The 13,904-nt window shown below is 35.2% G+C and overlaps 1 protein-coding gene across 8 annotated transcripts in view; it reads left to right on the plus strand.

The window, feature by feature from the left end:
• The window catches only part of Relch (RAB11 binding and LisH domain, coiled-coil and HEAT repeat containing), an 88,873-nt gene that overhangs the window by 24,193 nt on the left and 50,776 nt on the right, over window positions 1-13,904 (plus strand). For all 8 annotated transcript variants that reach the window (XR_002385164.2, XM_005081455.4, XM_005081456.4 and 5 more), the window contains 5 exons: window positions 1,029-1,232; window positions 1,336-1,427; window positions 2,042-2,320; window positions 4,444-4,519; window positions 5,456-5,551. Coding sequence is in view for 7 of the 8 variants with exons in the window: in XM_005081455.4 (XP_005081512.1) it covers window positions 1,029-1,232; window positions 1,336-1,427; window positions 2,042-2,320; window positions 4,444-4,519; window positions 5,456-5,551 (747 nt within the window). In the remaining variant the exon portion in view is untranslated. The remainder of the gene's footprint in view (window positions 1-1,028; window positions 1,233-1,335; window positions 1,428-2,041; window positions 2,321-4,443; window positions 4,520-5,455; window positions 5,552-13,904) is intronic.

Genomic DNA, 13,904 nt, shown 5'->3' on the forward strand with positions numbered 1-13,904 from the left:
CCCAATTTCAGTGTTCATATTAACTTCATATTTAATTTTCAATTATAATTATTCCATTATTTGAGTAAGCGATCAAAAGATTAAAGTGCCATGTTTAGACTATTAACATGACTATGCTAAGTTTTTCATAGAGTCTCATTAACAAATTATAATAAGGTAGCAACTTAGTACAAAAATCTTTTAGGACCAGACAGAATGGTAAAAAAAATATAATAATATCTACCTGTTGTTTATTACTGTGTAATTTCATACCACCCAAGACCTTTGCCATAGAATACTCAAGATGCTGCACCTCTTTGTGGTTTTTATGAAGTTGAACTTATTCTGAAATAAAAGGAATGTTTCAAAACACAGAAAATTTACAGATAGCTATTTGGACTCTATAAACTGCCAGAAGCGTTTTTACAAATTCAAGTTAGATTTAAGTGGCTATGGCAAGATCAGCAGGTTAAGCTGCTTATTAATTCATTAGAGAGTATGTTGACTACATGTAGTGTGGGATGATACAAGAACAATACCATAAGTCAGTTTACTTCTGATTTGTAAGTATGTTGATGCACTAAGCACTTAGACGTTTCTTGCTCCAGCGCTAGTGATCCCACTCAGGACTTCATGTAAAGTGCAACATCTTATCATCTAACACAATTAAACAGAAAACATAGAATGGTAAGAATAATAATTCTGTAGTGAACGATTACTTAGAATATACACTTTGGTTTTTTTTTTTAATGTTTTTTGGTTTTGGCTTCATTTTATTTTATTTATTTATTTATTTATTTATTTATTTATTTATTTATTTTTGAGGCATGGTCTCACTATGTAGCCCTGACCAACCTGGAACTCAGTATACAAGATAAAATTACCTTAAAGAGTTTTGTTTTGTTTTTCTTAATTACATTTATTCCATGTGTCTGGATGTGGGTGCCAGTAATTGAAGTCATCAAATTGGACAGCAAGTGCCCTTAGTCTCTAAGCCATCACACCAGCTTCTCAGAGTTTTTTTTTTTTAATGTTTTTGTTTTTATTAGGATTTTGAATTATGGGATGATGTAGGATTAAACATTCCCAAACCTCCAGACTTGTTACAACTTTACCGAGATTTTGGAAATCATCAAGTGACTGGAAAAGATCTTGTGGATGTGGCCAGTGGAGTAGATGAAGATGAATTAGAGGCTCTTACACCAGTTTTAGGCAGCGTCCCTCCAACACTTGATACTCCCCAGCCTCTAGAGGTGAGAAATACCAACTAACTGCCCATGCCCACAAAAATTATTTATGTAAAAATGTTACTGTGAGATCTTGAGTTTCTGCTTTTTTTTCCTGCTTTGATTTTAGAACTCCTTGCTAGTACAGAAATTAGAAGATAAAATTAGTTTATTAAATAATGAAAAATGGTCATTGATGGAGCAAATCAGAAGGCTTGAAAGGTTAGTACTTAGTTGTTATTTCTAAAAGTCCTAAAGTTTATATTGACATTGGCAGGTATATAGATACATGAATCAGGGTTTCAATAGTAAGGCATAATGTTTTCACATAGCTGTTACTAAAGCCTATTAATTATTTTATATATTTTAAATAATAAAATGTCTCCTTACCAGTAAACTAGATTAGTGTAGTGATCTTGTAGTTTATGTCTTATATTTAAGAAGTTGGATATTTTAATTTCATCTGAGTCTTGTCAGTTTCAGTCAGATAACTCCCTCCATGTTAGTGGCATTCATACTTTTAACCATTCCTTATTTCATTTACTTCTTAGAATACTAAGTTGGGTTTGATGGGGGATGGTCTCTGTGTTTCAAGTGGAGATTTCTCAAGAGCAAGCTTTATGGCCATTGTCTCTCCTCCTGGTTGACAGTTTGCAGCTATCCTTTTCAGACTATGAGGCACCAGTGACTGTTACATAGAAGAGCTTGGTCACTCAGCAAGTAATTAATAGGCTTTTAATATGTTCTGCTTATATTATTAACCCCTTTCTGGGAGTGGATATTGTTGTCAAATCTTTCAAAACTGAAATTATTCTCCTGGAATTTTCTTTCTTCAGTGAGATGGACATCCTCAAAACTGAGCACTTTATCACCCCAGCAGTTGGTGATTCTCTTCAGTCTTCCCAAAAAGATTCTGAAGACAGTAGACGGAGCCTAATTGTAAATAGTTCAGACCAGGAAACAAACAAGGATGGTCATCTTGAAACACTAGGTGGAGCTGATTCCTCGACTCCTAAAGAGAGTTCCACAGGTTCTTTACCCGGGAAGGAAAGAGAAGAAGTGCCATCTTCTTCTGTACCAAGCAAAACTATGGTCCATTTTGATCAACCCAATAGGTTAGTGTGACACCATACTTTGAAACAAGTCTTTCATTATTTGTGCTTGTAGGCCTAGAAGAACTTCAGTTCATATCCGAATGCCTTTTGCAGAGTTACAATTTCTTAAATTTGATATGACTTAGCGCATAGGCAGAATGCATGTCACAAAACGGGAAAGATAATTATTAAATTATGTCAAAAAGAATACCATAAATTAACAAGCTCTTTCTTCACTAAGTGCATAAGGCAATAAATAACCCCTTATAAATAATATGTAAATAATATAATAAATATGTGCTCTTAGTCTTCCCCTCCATGCCTCTTACCTTTCTTCTGTTATCAAGCTCAAATATTAGTGCTGCGTAGTTGCCTGTGCTGTGACAAAACAATACAAAATACTTTTGTTCCCAGGCCTTTTTCTGTATCTGCTTTCATTATTAAAGGATGTCATTAATATTCTTTTAATTCATTTAATTTTTACTGGATTGAAGTATTTGAAAAATTTTTAAATATTTTCAGTTGTAACTTTAAAAAACCTTTTAAGAAGGGACTATTTACTAATTTTTTATTCATGCATATGTACTTAGTGTATAATAACCCATTTAATCTTATAATGCACTTTGGCTACAATATTCTTGTTAGAGAAGCAAGTACATTTTTAAAGTATGACTAATTTTCTTTAGACTTACAGGTCCTCATTATCACTGGAAAATACTGTATTTGTGTTTGAAACTTTCCCATTCATGAGTGACAACCTTCTGTACTTGTTAGATATAATTATCTTTGTGTATATGGAGCTCACAGAATTGGAATAAGGTGTGCAATCCTCGAGGTGTATTTGTTCTAATGTGGGTGACATAAAAGCATGGAAATGTATATTGTGGTGCTCAGTAGCAGGAGCACCTGTAAAGTCCTCCCATATAAGAGCATCTGTGTAGCTCTTTTATCCTCTGAAGGTAGAAGCTGTTATATTCACTCAATACCTGTGTGCTAGGCAGTGCTACTAAGAAGACATTGGTAAGCAAGACACACTATGATTCTTTCATGCACAAACATTGTGGTATGAGAGATAGTGAAGCAATTAAACTAAAGTATGAAAAATAGAAAATGGGTCTTGCTTTGGGAACATGTAATTATAGCACCCAACTAGTTATCAAACAGAAAGGTTTCATTGAAGAAATGGCATCTAATTTAAGATTTGAAGAAGTAAGAGTTGACTAGGTAAAGAAAGCAAAGGCTGAGTGGGTAAAGATTAGGAATGAAAGTAGAATTACAAGATACATTAAAAAAAAAAAGGAAGGTTTATTGGATTTGAAGTAAAGAGAAAGAAATGAGTCCAGTAAGGATAAGAGAAAGAACTGTTTTGTGGTTTCTAGTTTGAACAATAAAATAGATTGTGGCCCTGTCCATTTAGAGAGTGTGAGCAGTGCCTAAAAGAGTTAAGGGTCCAAGCCTTGGCACATCTCTCTAACTCTGCAATCGAGGAAATTATTGAGTACAACTTTGTGTGTGTGTTTTTAGTGAGTTTTTGGTATTAGCCTTGTCTTTGTAAATGGAGCACACAAGCAACTCGTAGTCAACCTTATGAGTACTATTACATAGACACAATGTATTAGAAGCAAAGATAGGATTGTCTTTTCTTACTAAACATAAAAGTAAGTTGATATTTCCTATTGTTCCTCCAATGTTTTTCTCTTAAATTATACCAGGAATGTTCAGTGAACTTTCCCTTGTCTTATAGTTTTTCTACAGGTTAAAGTTGAATCTATGTATAGGCACAACTGCAGTGTCTTTCTAGCTTTATTTCTTGTTCAACCTTTGTCAGCCTTTCTGAAGATATAGAAAATGGAGGGCGGATATAATACTCATTTTAGATTTTGGAAATATTTCCTATAATTATTGATCGATGTACCACTTAGTGTTTGATCCACTAACATGTAAGGGACATTCTTCTATATGGCATCGGGCTCTTTGCGATGTCGAGTGTTCTTCTCTTGTATGATTCTCTATCCATCAAGTCTGGTGACTGAGAAATCTGGACAGCATTTGTGGGCGAGGATTAGTGTGGGGATGTGGGTTTCCATATGCAGATATGAAGCTTACTTGAGTCCTATCTCCTTTTTTCCACTATTTTCTTGCAGAAAATTGTCACCAGCTTTCCACCAAGCACTACTGTCTTTTTGTCGAATGTCTGCAGATAGTCGTTTAGGATCAGAGGTGAGTTTATATCACAACTTCCACAAAACATCTCTAATGTTTTAAGGGGTGATTGTTTGTTTTATAGGGTTGGGTTTCATACAAAAAAAAACACTATTGTTTAAAAGTAATTCTTTAAGAAATAGTACCTAAAATTTTAAATGGTAAGGAGAGAAATTGGTTATTGGTTCACTTTCAGTCTAGCAAACTTCATTATAAAATCAGGGTAGCTTTTTGGGGCCTTTTCTGATGCAGTTTACTGTACAATGCCCTTTTAGGGATTTTTTTTTTTTAAGAAAAAAAGCAAACAAACCAGTAACCATTGAAGGAGTGCCATTTTGGGGCTATACCTTCTTCCCAGAACTGAAATATAGCAGGTCTCCCAAGTCTCATAACTACTTTTGTTTTAATTGACATTTTTATCTTTTAAATAAACATTTACTTTTCCTAGCATGGAGAATTGTACGTGTTTAGATTCATCAATGTACAAGGATCCATTGAGTCAGTATTACTGGTATCTCTCATTTCAGATACCACATTTGTATATTAGACACATTTGAAATAATAAATCCTCTGTATGAGCTAATTTGTAATGTTCAATTCATTGTTGACTACCATGGTTATCCTACTGTGTTACATCCCTAGCTACTGGAATAGATAACTTTTTGTGTTGCCCTTCTTATCACCTAGGGCTGTTGCTTATATAGAAGCGCTTGCTTAGAGTGTGTTAGTTCCAACATCATAAACATTAAATAAATTATCCCTCATGCCCCACTCTATTCCTTTACTAGTGTATTTATTCCATGATGACCCCACAGAAACGACATGTTATTATTAGTATGGGTTATAATGCTGGAGTGTGTGCTTACATCAGTGGAGACAAGATCCAGAGTATAAACATTTACCCACCTTAATGCACAGAAGTTATCCACAATCATCATTTAACTGTTTTTCTAGGTGTCTAGGATTGCAGACAGTGAAAAAAGTGTTATGTTAATGCTGGGACGCTGCCTGCCACACATTGTTCCTAATGTGCTGTTGGCAAAAAGAGAGGTAAGATACATAAAAGTATTTTCATCCCTGTAGTCCCATCATGTGGTCCATTTTTGTCATTTTGAAGTTTAGTGTTATATTTTTATTTTGTTAAGTCTGTTACTTGCAATCATATTCTTACTTTTGTGCATGCATCTCTGCTCCTAGAGAATGGTTTTACACCTCTGTCAGGTGAGTTCAGTAAAACTGCATGGTATCCATGGTTTCCAATTTTGCTTACAGCATTATTACTCGCTTTCGCAGTGCTGTTACTGTAGGTCCATTTAAGTATCGTGAATGCATCATCTTCAGTAACCAAACACTAATTGATTTTTTTTCTGTTCTTTTGATGATGTCTATGACATGTATACAGAAGTTGACACTCAATGAAAATTAACAGACTAATAAATAATAGTGTAGCATTTTCCTCCAAATGCATCTGTAGCTGCTTGTTAGACATGTTAGCTTTATTATGTTTGTTTGACAATAAATTCTTATAATGATAGGATAGTCATGATAGTAACTATAATAGCCTTTTAAGGTTCCTTAAGTTTTGTGTTTGCATTCTTGACAGATGTTTTAAATATCCTAGATGAAGGTACAAGTAAATTTTAGTACATGTGAGCTAGACTATTAGCCAGGAACACATTAGGAAGTTATCCTTGTAGTTTTAAATTATTATTACATATATATATTTAGCCAATAAAAGATGAAAATGTGTACTTTTTACCAATATCATGTTAATGCTTATCACTGATTTTATTCATGGGACCTACAGTATGATAGGTATATAATGCATTGGCAAAACCCATTTAAACCTGACCTTAATTATCTATGTAAGCAAAAGAAATTAGTACTGATCCTCAAGAAAGGATATGTAGAGCTTTGAAAGTTTTTATTCCGATAGTATTTTTAATTTAAAAAATGACTTAAAATTTTTCATTCCTGTGGCTGTTTTTAATTTTTAAAAAGCTTAGAAACAATTCTTGCTGATGACTTTATTTGTATCCAATTTAAAATAATTATAAGATAATAATGTATATGGAAGTTTTCTAGATCTTGAAGGATCAGTGTCCAATTTCAGAATTATTTTTTGGTTCTGCCTGGCAGGATGTTGTTTGAGCTTTTCTTTTTCTTTCTCAGCTTGTATTATCCATGTCATGAATTACTGTTTGCATCCCACTTACTGTCCTTCCTCAATATAATCTTGAAGTGTTACCAAACCTGACTTTCATAAAATTAGTTTTGCCTTTTTTCCATATTAGCATAAAACACTTCTAAACTAAAATCTGATTGTGCTGCATGAAGTATTTATAGTTTTGCATCATCAATAATCAAATAGATACTGTGTGTGTACACACACGTATACTTTTTTTTGACTGATTTTAAATTTTTATGTTGGAAAACTATTGAATGTTTTTGTCGGTTCATGAGGAGCTGACCCTTTCCTCTATTTACTTCTTTTTATCTTGTTCTGTTCAATTAATTAAAGTTGTATTCTTTCAAAAATAAATTAGTAAATAATAAAGTATATTAGCTTGGTCTAAAACAAATCCCTGGATATAAAAGAACTAAACCTTAGAGCATGTGCTGTGAGGCTCTAAGTTCAATCCCTAGTGCCACCAGAGAGAGAAAAGAAGCAAAACTTGTCTTAATATATTGCTGACGTTTCTTTTTTGGTTTTTCGAGACAGGGTTTCTCTGTGGCTTTGGAGGCTGTCCTGGAACTAGCTCTTGTAGACCAGGCTGGTCTCAAACTCCCAGAGATCCGCCTGCCTCTGCCTCCCAAGTACTGGGATTAAAGGCGTGCTCCACCACCACATGGCTGACATTTCATTTATTTTTAATATTTCACCTGTTTAAGTCTGTGTTTTTAAAGAGCCCTTATGACTAAAGGATTGGCATTTGAGGCTTTTCTTATTTCTCAAGTTTTATGTGCTTATTTTCAGCAAAAGCATAGCTAAGAAGTTTGGTCAACTGATGATCATAACAATATCCTAGCTGATTACATAGCACATGAGAAACAGGGCTTAAGACTGTTAGTAAGTGTAAGTGTTACAACTCTGAGGGGAACACTTCCCCAATGCAAGTGTGACATCTCTGAAGGGAAAGGTATCCTGGCAGTCAGGAGCCAAGAAATACCACCAAGTCACAAGTCACAGAAGACATTTATTGAGAGAGACACAAGAGGGGGCTGCCTCTACTTGGGTGAGAAGCAGCAAAGACTTGAGCAGGAGGTGGGCTTTATTTAGGGCTCCTTGAGGATGGAGCTGTCCAAGACTGGAGGGATTTTGTAGCCTAATCTTAGGCTTTTTGTTTGTTTGTTTGTTTGTTTTTGGTAGGCCTGGCCAATCCCATCTCAGAGGGCTGGAAAATTGGCATCATGGCCCAAGTCTGGGGCATTGGGACTCGTGGACTTTGAAGCAGTATATTAACATGAATTAACTTTTTAAAATAGAAAAAGACATACAACACAAACCCTTTTCTCCATCCCACTTATAATTTTACTAACTTCTAATGTATTTTTCCAAGTCCTTTGAATATTTTTAATTGGGCTGTCTTCATATGATTTAGCTGTAAGAGTAGAGGTCTTCATATATTCTAGATATAAAACCTTTATCACATACAACTACAATCATTTTATAATTAGCTCTTATATTGCCACTTCTGTTGACAATCCATTACTATAAATTGTTTGGGCCTGAGAATCTCAGTTCTGTTCCGTTGGTCTGTATGTCCTATTCTTATCCTTAAGCCACTTCTGTACTTTTTTGTTGCTCTAGTTTAGTAAGATTAAATAATTGGGACATCTGAGTCTTCCAATTTTGCCTGTTTAAGTATCACTTGGTTATTTAGGAGCCCTTGCACTTACATAGATTGAATGCTCAACTTCCTTTTCTGCAAAAACAGGTCATGGATGTTTTGAAAGATGGAATCTGCTCATGACTTAGGAAGCATTTACCATCCTACCAACATGGGTGTGTCAATGTGTCATGCTGTTTTGTTTTGTTTTGTTTGTTGTTGTTGTTGTTATTTTTGGTGGTGGTGGTGGTAGTGGTAGGGCTGGTTTCTCTGTGTAGCCCTGGCTGTTTTGAAACTTGTTAGATGCTGGCCTTGCACTCAGAGATCCATCTGCCTCTGCCTCCTAAGTACTAAGATTAAAGGCGTGTACCACCACACTCACCTTATGTCATGGCTTTCTTTTCTTCATCAGTGCTTTAGCTTCTTTGATTACATTCATCCTCAGTATTTATTATTTTGACTGGTGTTACAAATGAGCAGTTTTTTAATCAATTTTCTTTTTAGTTCATTGCTAATGTATAGAAATATGACAGATGTTTCAGTGTTCATTTATTATACCTTGTAACTTTAAGTGATTTTGTTTTCATTATTAAAAGGTGTTTTGATTATATTTTTTTCTGAGTTCTATGATGTTTTCTGTATGTAGAGAGCTATAGAATCTACAGAGATAGTTTTGGAGACTTGGGTAGCCCTCATGTATTTGTGCAGTTTAAATGCTCTGTATAGGATTAGTAATAAATTTTGAGTAGCAGTATTTTCAGGGAGTAGATACTCTGACTTTTTTTTTCCTTTAAGTATAATGCTAGTTGTGCGGTTTTATTTGAATGCCCATTATCATGTTAAGGATATTTACTTCTGAGTATTTTGTTGCATTTGGTCTTGTGTTTCTTTTCATATGTATTGATGTGAAAACATGATTTTTCCTCTTCAGTGGATGTGATATATTAGTTTTATGTTCATTATTCTTGACTTGCTGAAGTATAGCCCTTTTGTGGTTTATAATCCTTTTAATGTGCTACAGATTGGCCATTAGTATCTTGTCATAAGAGATCCTGGTGTCTCCTTACTGCATCATGCCCCTCTCCACAGCATCCAACCATTTACTTCGTGATCCTTTTTACATACTTATTTCCCTTCTCTAGCACAAATGCACACTGATCTGATATTCTAAGGGTTCTTTTGGTTTTGGTTTTTCAAAATTTAAAATTGGGGATAGAGATGGCTAAACAGTTAAGAGCACTTGCTGCTCTCCATAGACCCTAAGTTCATTTCTTGGCATCCACATAAGGTGGTTCAAAGCCATCTGAAACTCCAGCTGCAAGGAATCTACTTCCAGGCCTTCTACACACACACATCTGACATATGCTCTACAGATACATGCACATAAGTTTAAAAAATTATCTTTAAAATTATCTTTAAAATTTTGACACTTTAAAGTATGGACACACAGAACTGAAGAGACGGTTCAGTGAGTAAAGTGGATTTCCATTGTAACCTTGACAACCTGATTCGGGATGCTGAGAACCAACTTAAAAGTCAGATGCAGAGCCAGCAGTTGTGGTGCAGGCCTTTAATCCCAGCACTCAGGAGGCAGAAGCAGGTGGATCTCTGAGTTTAGGACAGTCAAGACTATATAGAGAAACCATCTTAAGGGGTTGGGGTGAGGAATAAAGCCGGATACAGTAGTACATGTGACTATAATCTTAACACTCCTGTGGAGAGATGGGAAGTGGAGACAGGAAAATTCCCCAGAAGCTGATGGCTCTCACACAACAGTAAGTAAGTGAGACCCTGTCTCATGAGTGATGACCAACACCAGGGGTTGTCCTTTGGCTTCCATACTTACTGGGAAGGAGAGATTGGGGGCTGAGGAGATGACTCAGTTGATAAGAAAGCAGGAGGATCAGAGTTTGGATCTCCAGTACCAATATAAATATTGGCTAGGCTGGCAGCTCAACCATAATCCAAGCCTTGAATGGCAGAGACATGTGACAACAACAGAATCCCTGAAGCAAGCTGCCAAGCAAAAGTGGCCATATTGTCAAACTATGAGTTTGATTGGGAGACTCTACTCCAAAGAATAAGGTAGAAGAGAAATTCAGGAAGATACCATACATCAACTTTGGTTACACGCACATACACCATATACATACACATGAAATGAAAATGTGGGTGGGGGAGATGGATTGCAAAATGTGGATACTTTTCCTTCTTAAGGAGGAAATTACCTTTCAGATTTTTAATATTTTTAGAGTTATAATTACTATAGGTATTTTATTAACCATGGTCTTTTTTATGTTGTTTATTTTCTGTTTAAAAGAATCCTTAAATGTCTAGAAATGACATCTTATGTACTACTGTGTTACTTTCTGATACATTTAAATTAAAATTCACAAAGACATTTTTTCTAAGTGTCACCTTTTATACTTAGAGAAATTTGGCTTAGATGTAACAGAATTACAATGAAAGTTTTTAAAGGGCTAGAGTTCTTGAATTAAAGGGATGATGCCAACAGAGAATATTGATCCAGTTTGTAAATGTATGTGTAATGAGGAAAATGGTGAACACTAATCTCCAGGTGTGGCTATGTTAGTGCTTCATTGACTTGGAGATGAATAAATAACAGAATTAGGATTATTTGTAACCCACCCAGTTTAACAGGTCAAATTCCAGTGTCAATCTGTGCTGGCTGTTTGTGTGACCAGACCATTCCTAATGTTTTTATCTCTGTCAGCATTGTGACTGAGGAAGAGGCTATCTCAGAAGGCTTTCCCTGCTGAGTTTACATGTCACAACTATTAATGTATCAAGTTGTACCTTGGCATGGAGCATCAACCAAAAATTAGTGACACTGACTTCCCATATACTGCAAATTTTGCCAACAAGAAATTAAGTTAGATGGCAATAGAAATTACTAACAACTATCATTTAAGGAAGCAAAAACGGGTTTTTTTTTCTCTTCAAAATTCAAGTATCTTAACTGTTAGAATAAAGGGACCCAAACTTAGTTGCTTTATTTCACGTGTTCCAGTTTGAATTGTTTGCTATTGGCTGCTATGTTGAGATACTTTCTAAAGTCATTTTTTATCTCATGAGATCAATGTTTCCTCAGTGAATACATTTTAAAAGGTATGTTTAAAAAAAAAAACTTGTCATCTCTGCACTAATTCAAATTTCTAGCTTGAGATAGCAGAAAGAAATGTTTACCTTTGCTTAGTACAGAGAAGTAAACAAAGGCAGGGACTCTTGTAGCTCCTGTGGCAGTGTTCCCAGTTGATGCATCCTTAACCATGAGAGATGAAAGCTTTCTTATACTGTATGATGAGCTTTGCCTTTGGTAAAGAATACTAAGCCTCATGATAAAGGACACAGGGAAGAAGTATTACAAAGCTTAAAGAAGAAATAGCATGCCTTTTTGTGCTACATTTTATGATTTAAAAAAAAGACCAAAGATTATTTTAAATTCTATTTCTATCTTTGCAAGTATGAAAAGTATCTTTCCTTCATTTGATAACTTTAAAGTTATAGATTAAGGAAAGAATACAAAAAAAAAAAATAGTGTAGGACGTATACTTGTAGAAACCAGGAGGTGCAAGAAAGCAAAGATAGGACCTGACAGAAAGTATAGTCAAACTTGGGAGTCTTAGTTTCAGAAGTTATTTTCTTCCGTTAGTACTTCTGGGAGAATCTCTAACATACAGTTTTAGTAGGGTACCCTCTCACATTAAAACTTATGGCATCTCTTGTTGATTCCATTAACTCAACAGGCTGAATAGAATCAGCTAAAAATTAAATTAACATTCTTGAATTAATACCAAGAATCTTGGTATTAGTAGTCTTCTGCCTTCTTGTCACTAAACTTCCAAATCAAACTAAATACTTATTTTATGAGAGTTCTCCAGTAAAGTCTTAAGTAATCTGTCAAGCATCATATTTGCATCTGTCTTAGCGTTTCTATTGTTCTGAAGAGATACCATGACCACGGCAACCTTTTTTTAAAAGTGACTTTCATTTATTTATTTGTCTGTTAATTTGTTTTTATACCCAATCACAGTTTCCTTCCCTCCTCTCTTCCTCAACCTTCTCTATGCACACCCCAGGCCACTCCTCCTCTGTTTCTATTCAGAAAAGGTCAGGCTTCCCTTGGAGATTGACAAAACATGGTATATCAAGTTGTAGTAAAATTAAGCACCTCACCTTGTATTAAATAAAAATACATACATACATATCCTAATTCAGTCTCGTGACTGTTCCTTGGTCTAACAGCTGAGTAATATTTCATTATATAAATGTATCATATTTTGTTCATTCATTCTTGAGTTGAGGGACATCTATGTTGTTTCCAGGTTCTGGTTATTACAAATAAAGCTGCTATGAACATAGTTGAGCAAGTGTCCTTATGGTATGATTAGGCATTCTTTGGTTGTATGCCCAAGAATGGTATAATTGGATCATGAGATAGGTCAATTCCCAGTTTTCTGAGAAACTGCCATATTTATTTCCAAAGTGACTGTACAAGTTTGCCCTCCCACCAGCAATGGAGGGGAGTGTTCCCTTTGGTCCACATCCTCTCCAACATGAGTAGTCTCTTGTGTTTCTGATCTTAGCCATTCTGACAGATATAAAGTGGAACCTCAGAGTCATTTTGATTTGCGTTTTTGTGATGGCTAAGGATGTTGAACATATCTCTAAGTGTATCTCGACTATTTGAGATTCCTCTGTTGAAACTTCTGTTTAGATCTGTACCCCTTCTTTTAACTGGATTATTTTAGAGATCAGCCCTCTGTCACATGTGTGGTTGGTGAAGATCTTTTCTCATTCTATGGGCTGCCCTTTTGACCTATTGATATGTCCTTTGCCTTACAGAAGCTTTTCCATTTCATGATGCCCATTTATTGTTGATCTACACTACTGGTGTTCAATTCAGGAAGTTGTCTCCCCTGCCAATGCATTTGAGACTATTTCCTACTTTCTCTTCTATCAGTATTGATATTGAGGTTTTTGGTCCACTTGGACTTGAGTTTTGTGTAGGATAATAGATATGAATCTATTTGTATTCTTCTACATGCCAACCGTCCAGTTATACTAGCACCATTTGTTGAAGATGCTTTCGTTTTTTGCATTGTATAATTTTGGCTTCTTTGTCAAAAATCAGGTGTTCATAGGTGTGTGGATTTATTTCAATTCAATTCCATTGATCTACCTGTCTGTTTTAATGCCAAAACCATGCTGTTTTTATTACTTTTGCTCTGTAGTAAAGCTTGAGATCATGGGTGGTGATACCTCCAGAACTTATTTTATTGTGCCCTAATGGGCGGATAACTTTGTGGGGTTCACTGCTATAATTGTGCAGGATTGTTTTAACTGTCCTGGGTTTTATTTTTCCATATGAAGTTGAGTATTGTTCTTTCAAGGTCTGTAAAGAATTGGTTAGGATGGCCATTTTTACATGGCAGCTTTTATAAAGGAAAACATTTAATTGGGGCTGGCTTAGAGTTTCAGAGGTTTAGTCCATTATCATCGTGGTAAGAAATATGGTAGTATGCAAGCAGACATGTCCTGGAGAAGGAGTT

The sequence above is a fragment of the Mesocricetus auratus genome, unplaced genomic scaffold (assembly GCF_017639785.1).
Source record: "Mesocricetus auratus isolate SY011 unplaced genomic scaffold, BCM_Maur_2.0 Super-Scaffold_100676, whole genome shotgun sequence".
NCBI lineage: Eukaryota > Metazoa > Chordata > Mammalia > Rodentia > Cricetidae > Mesocricetus > Mesocricetus auratus.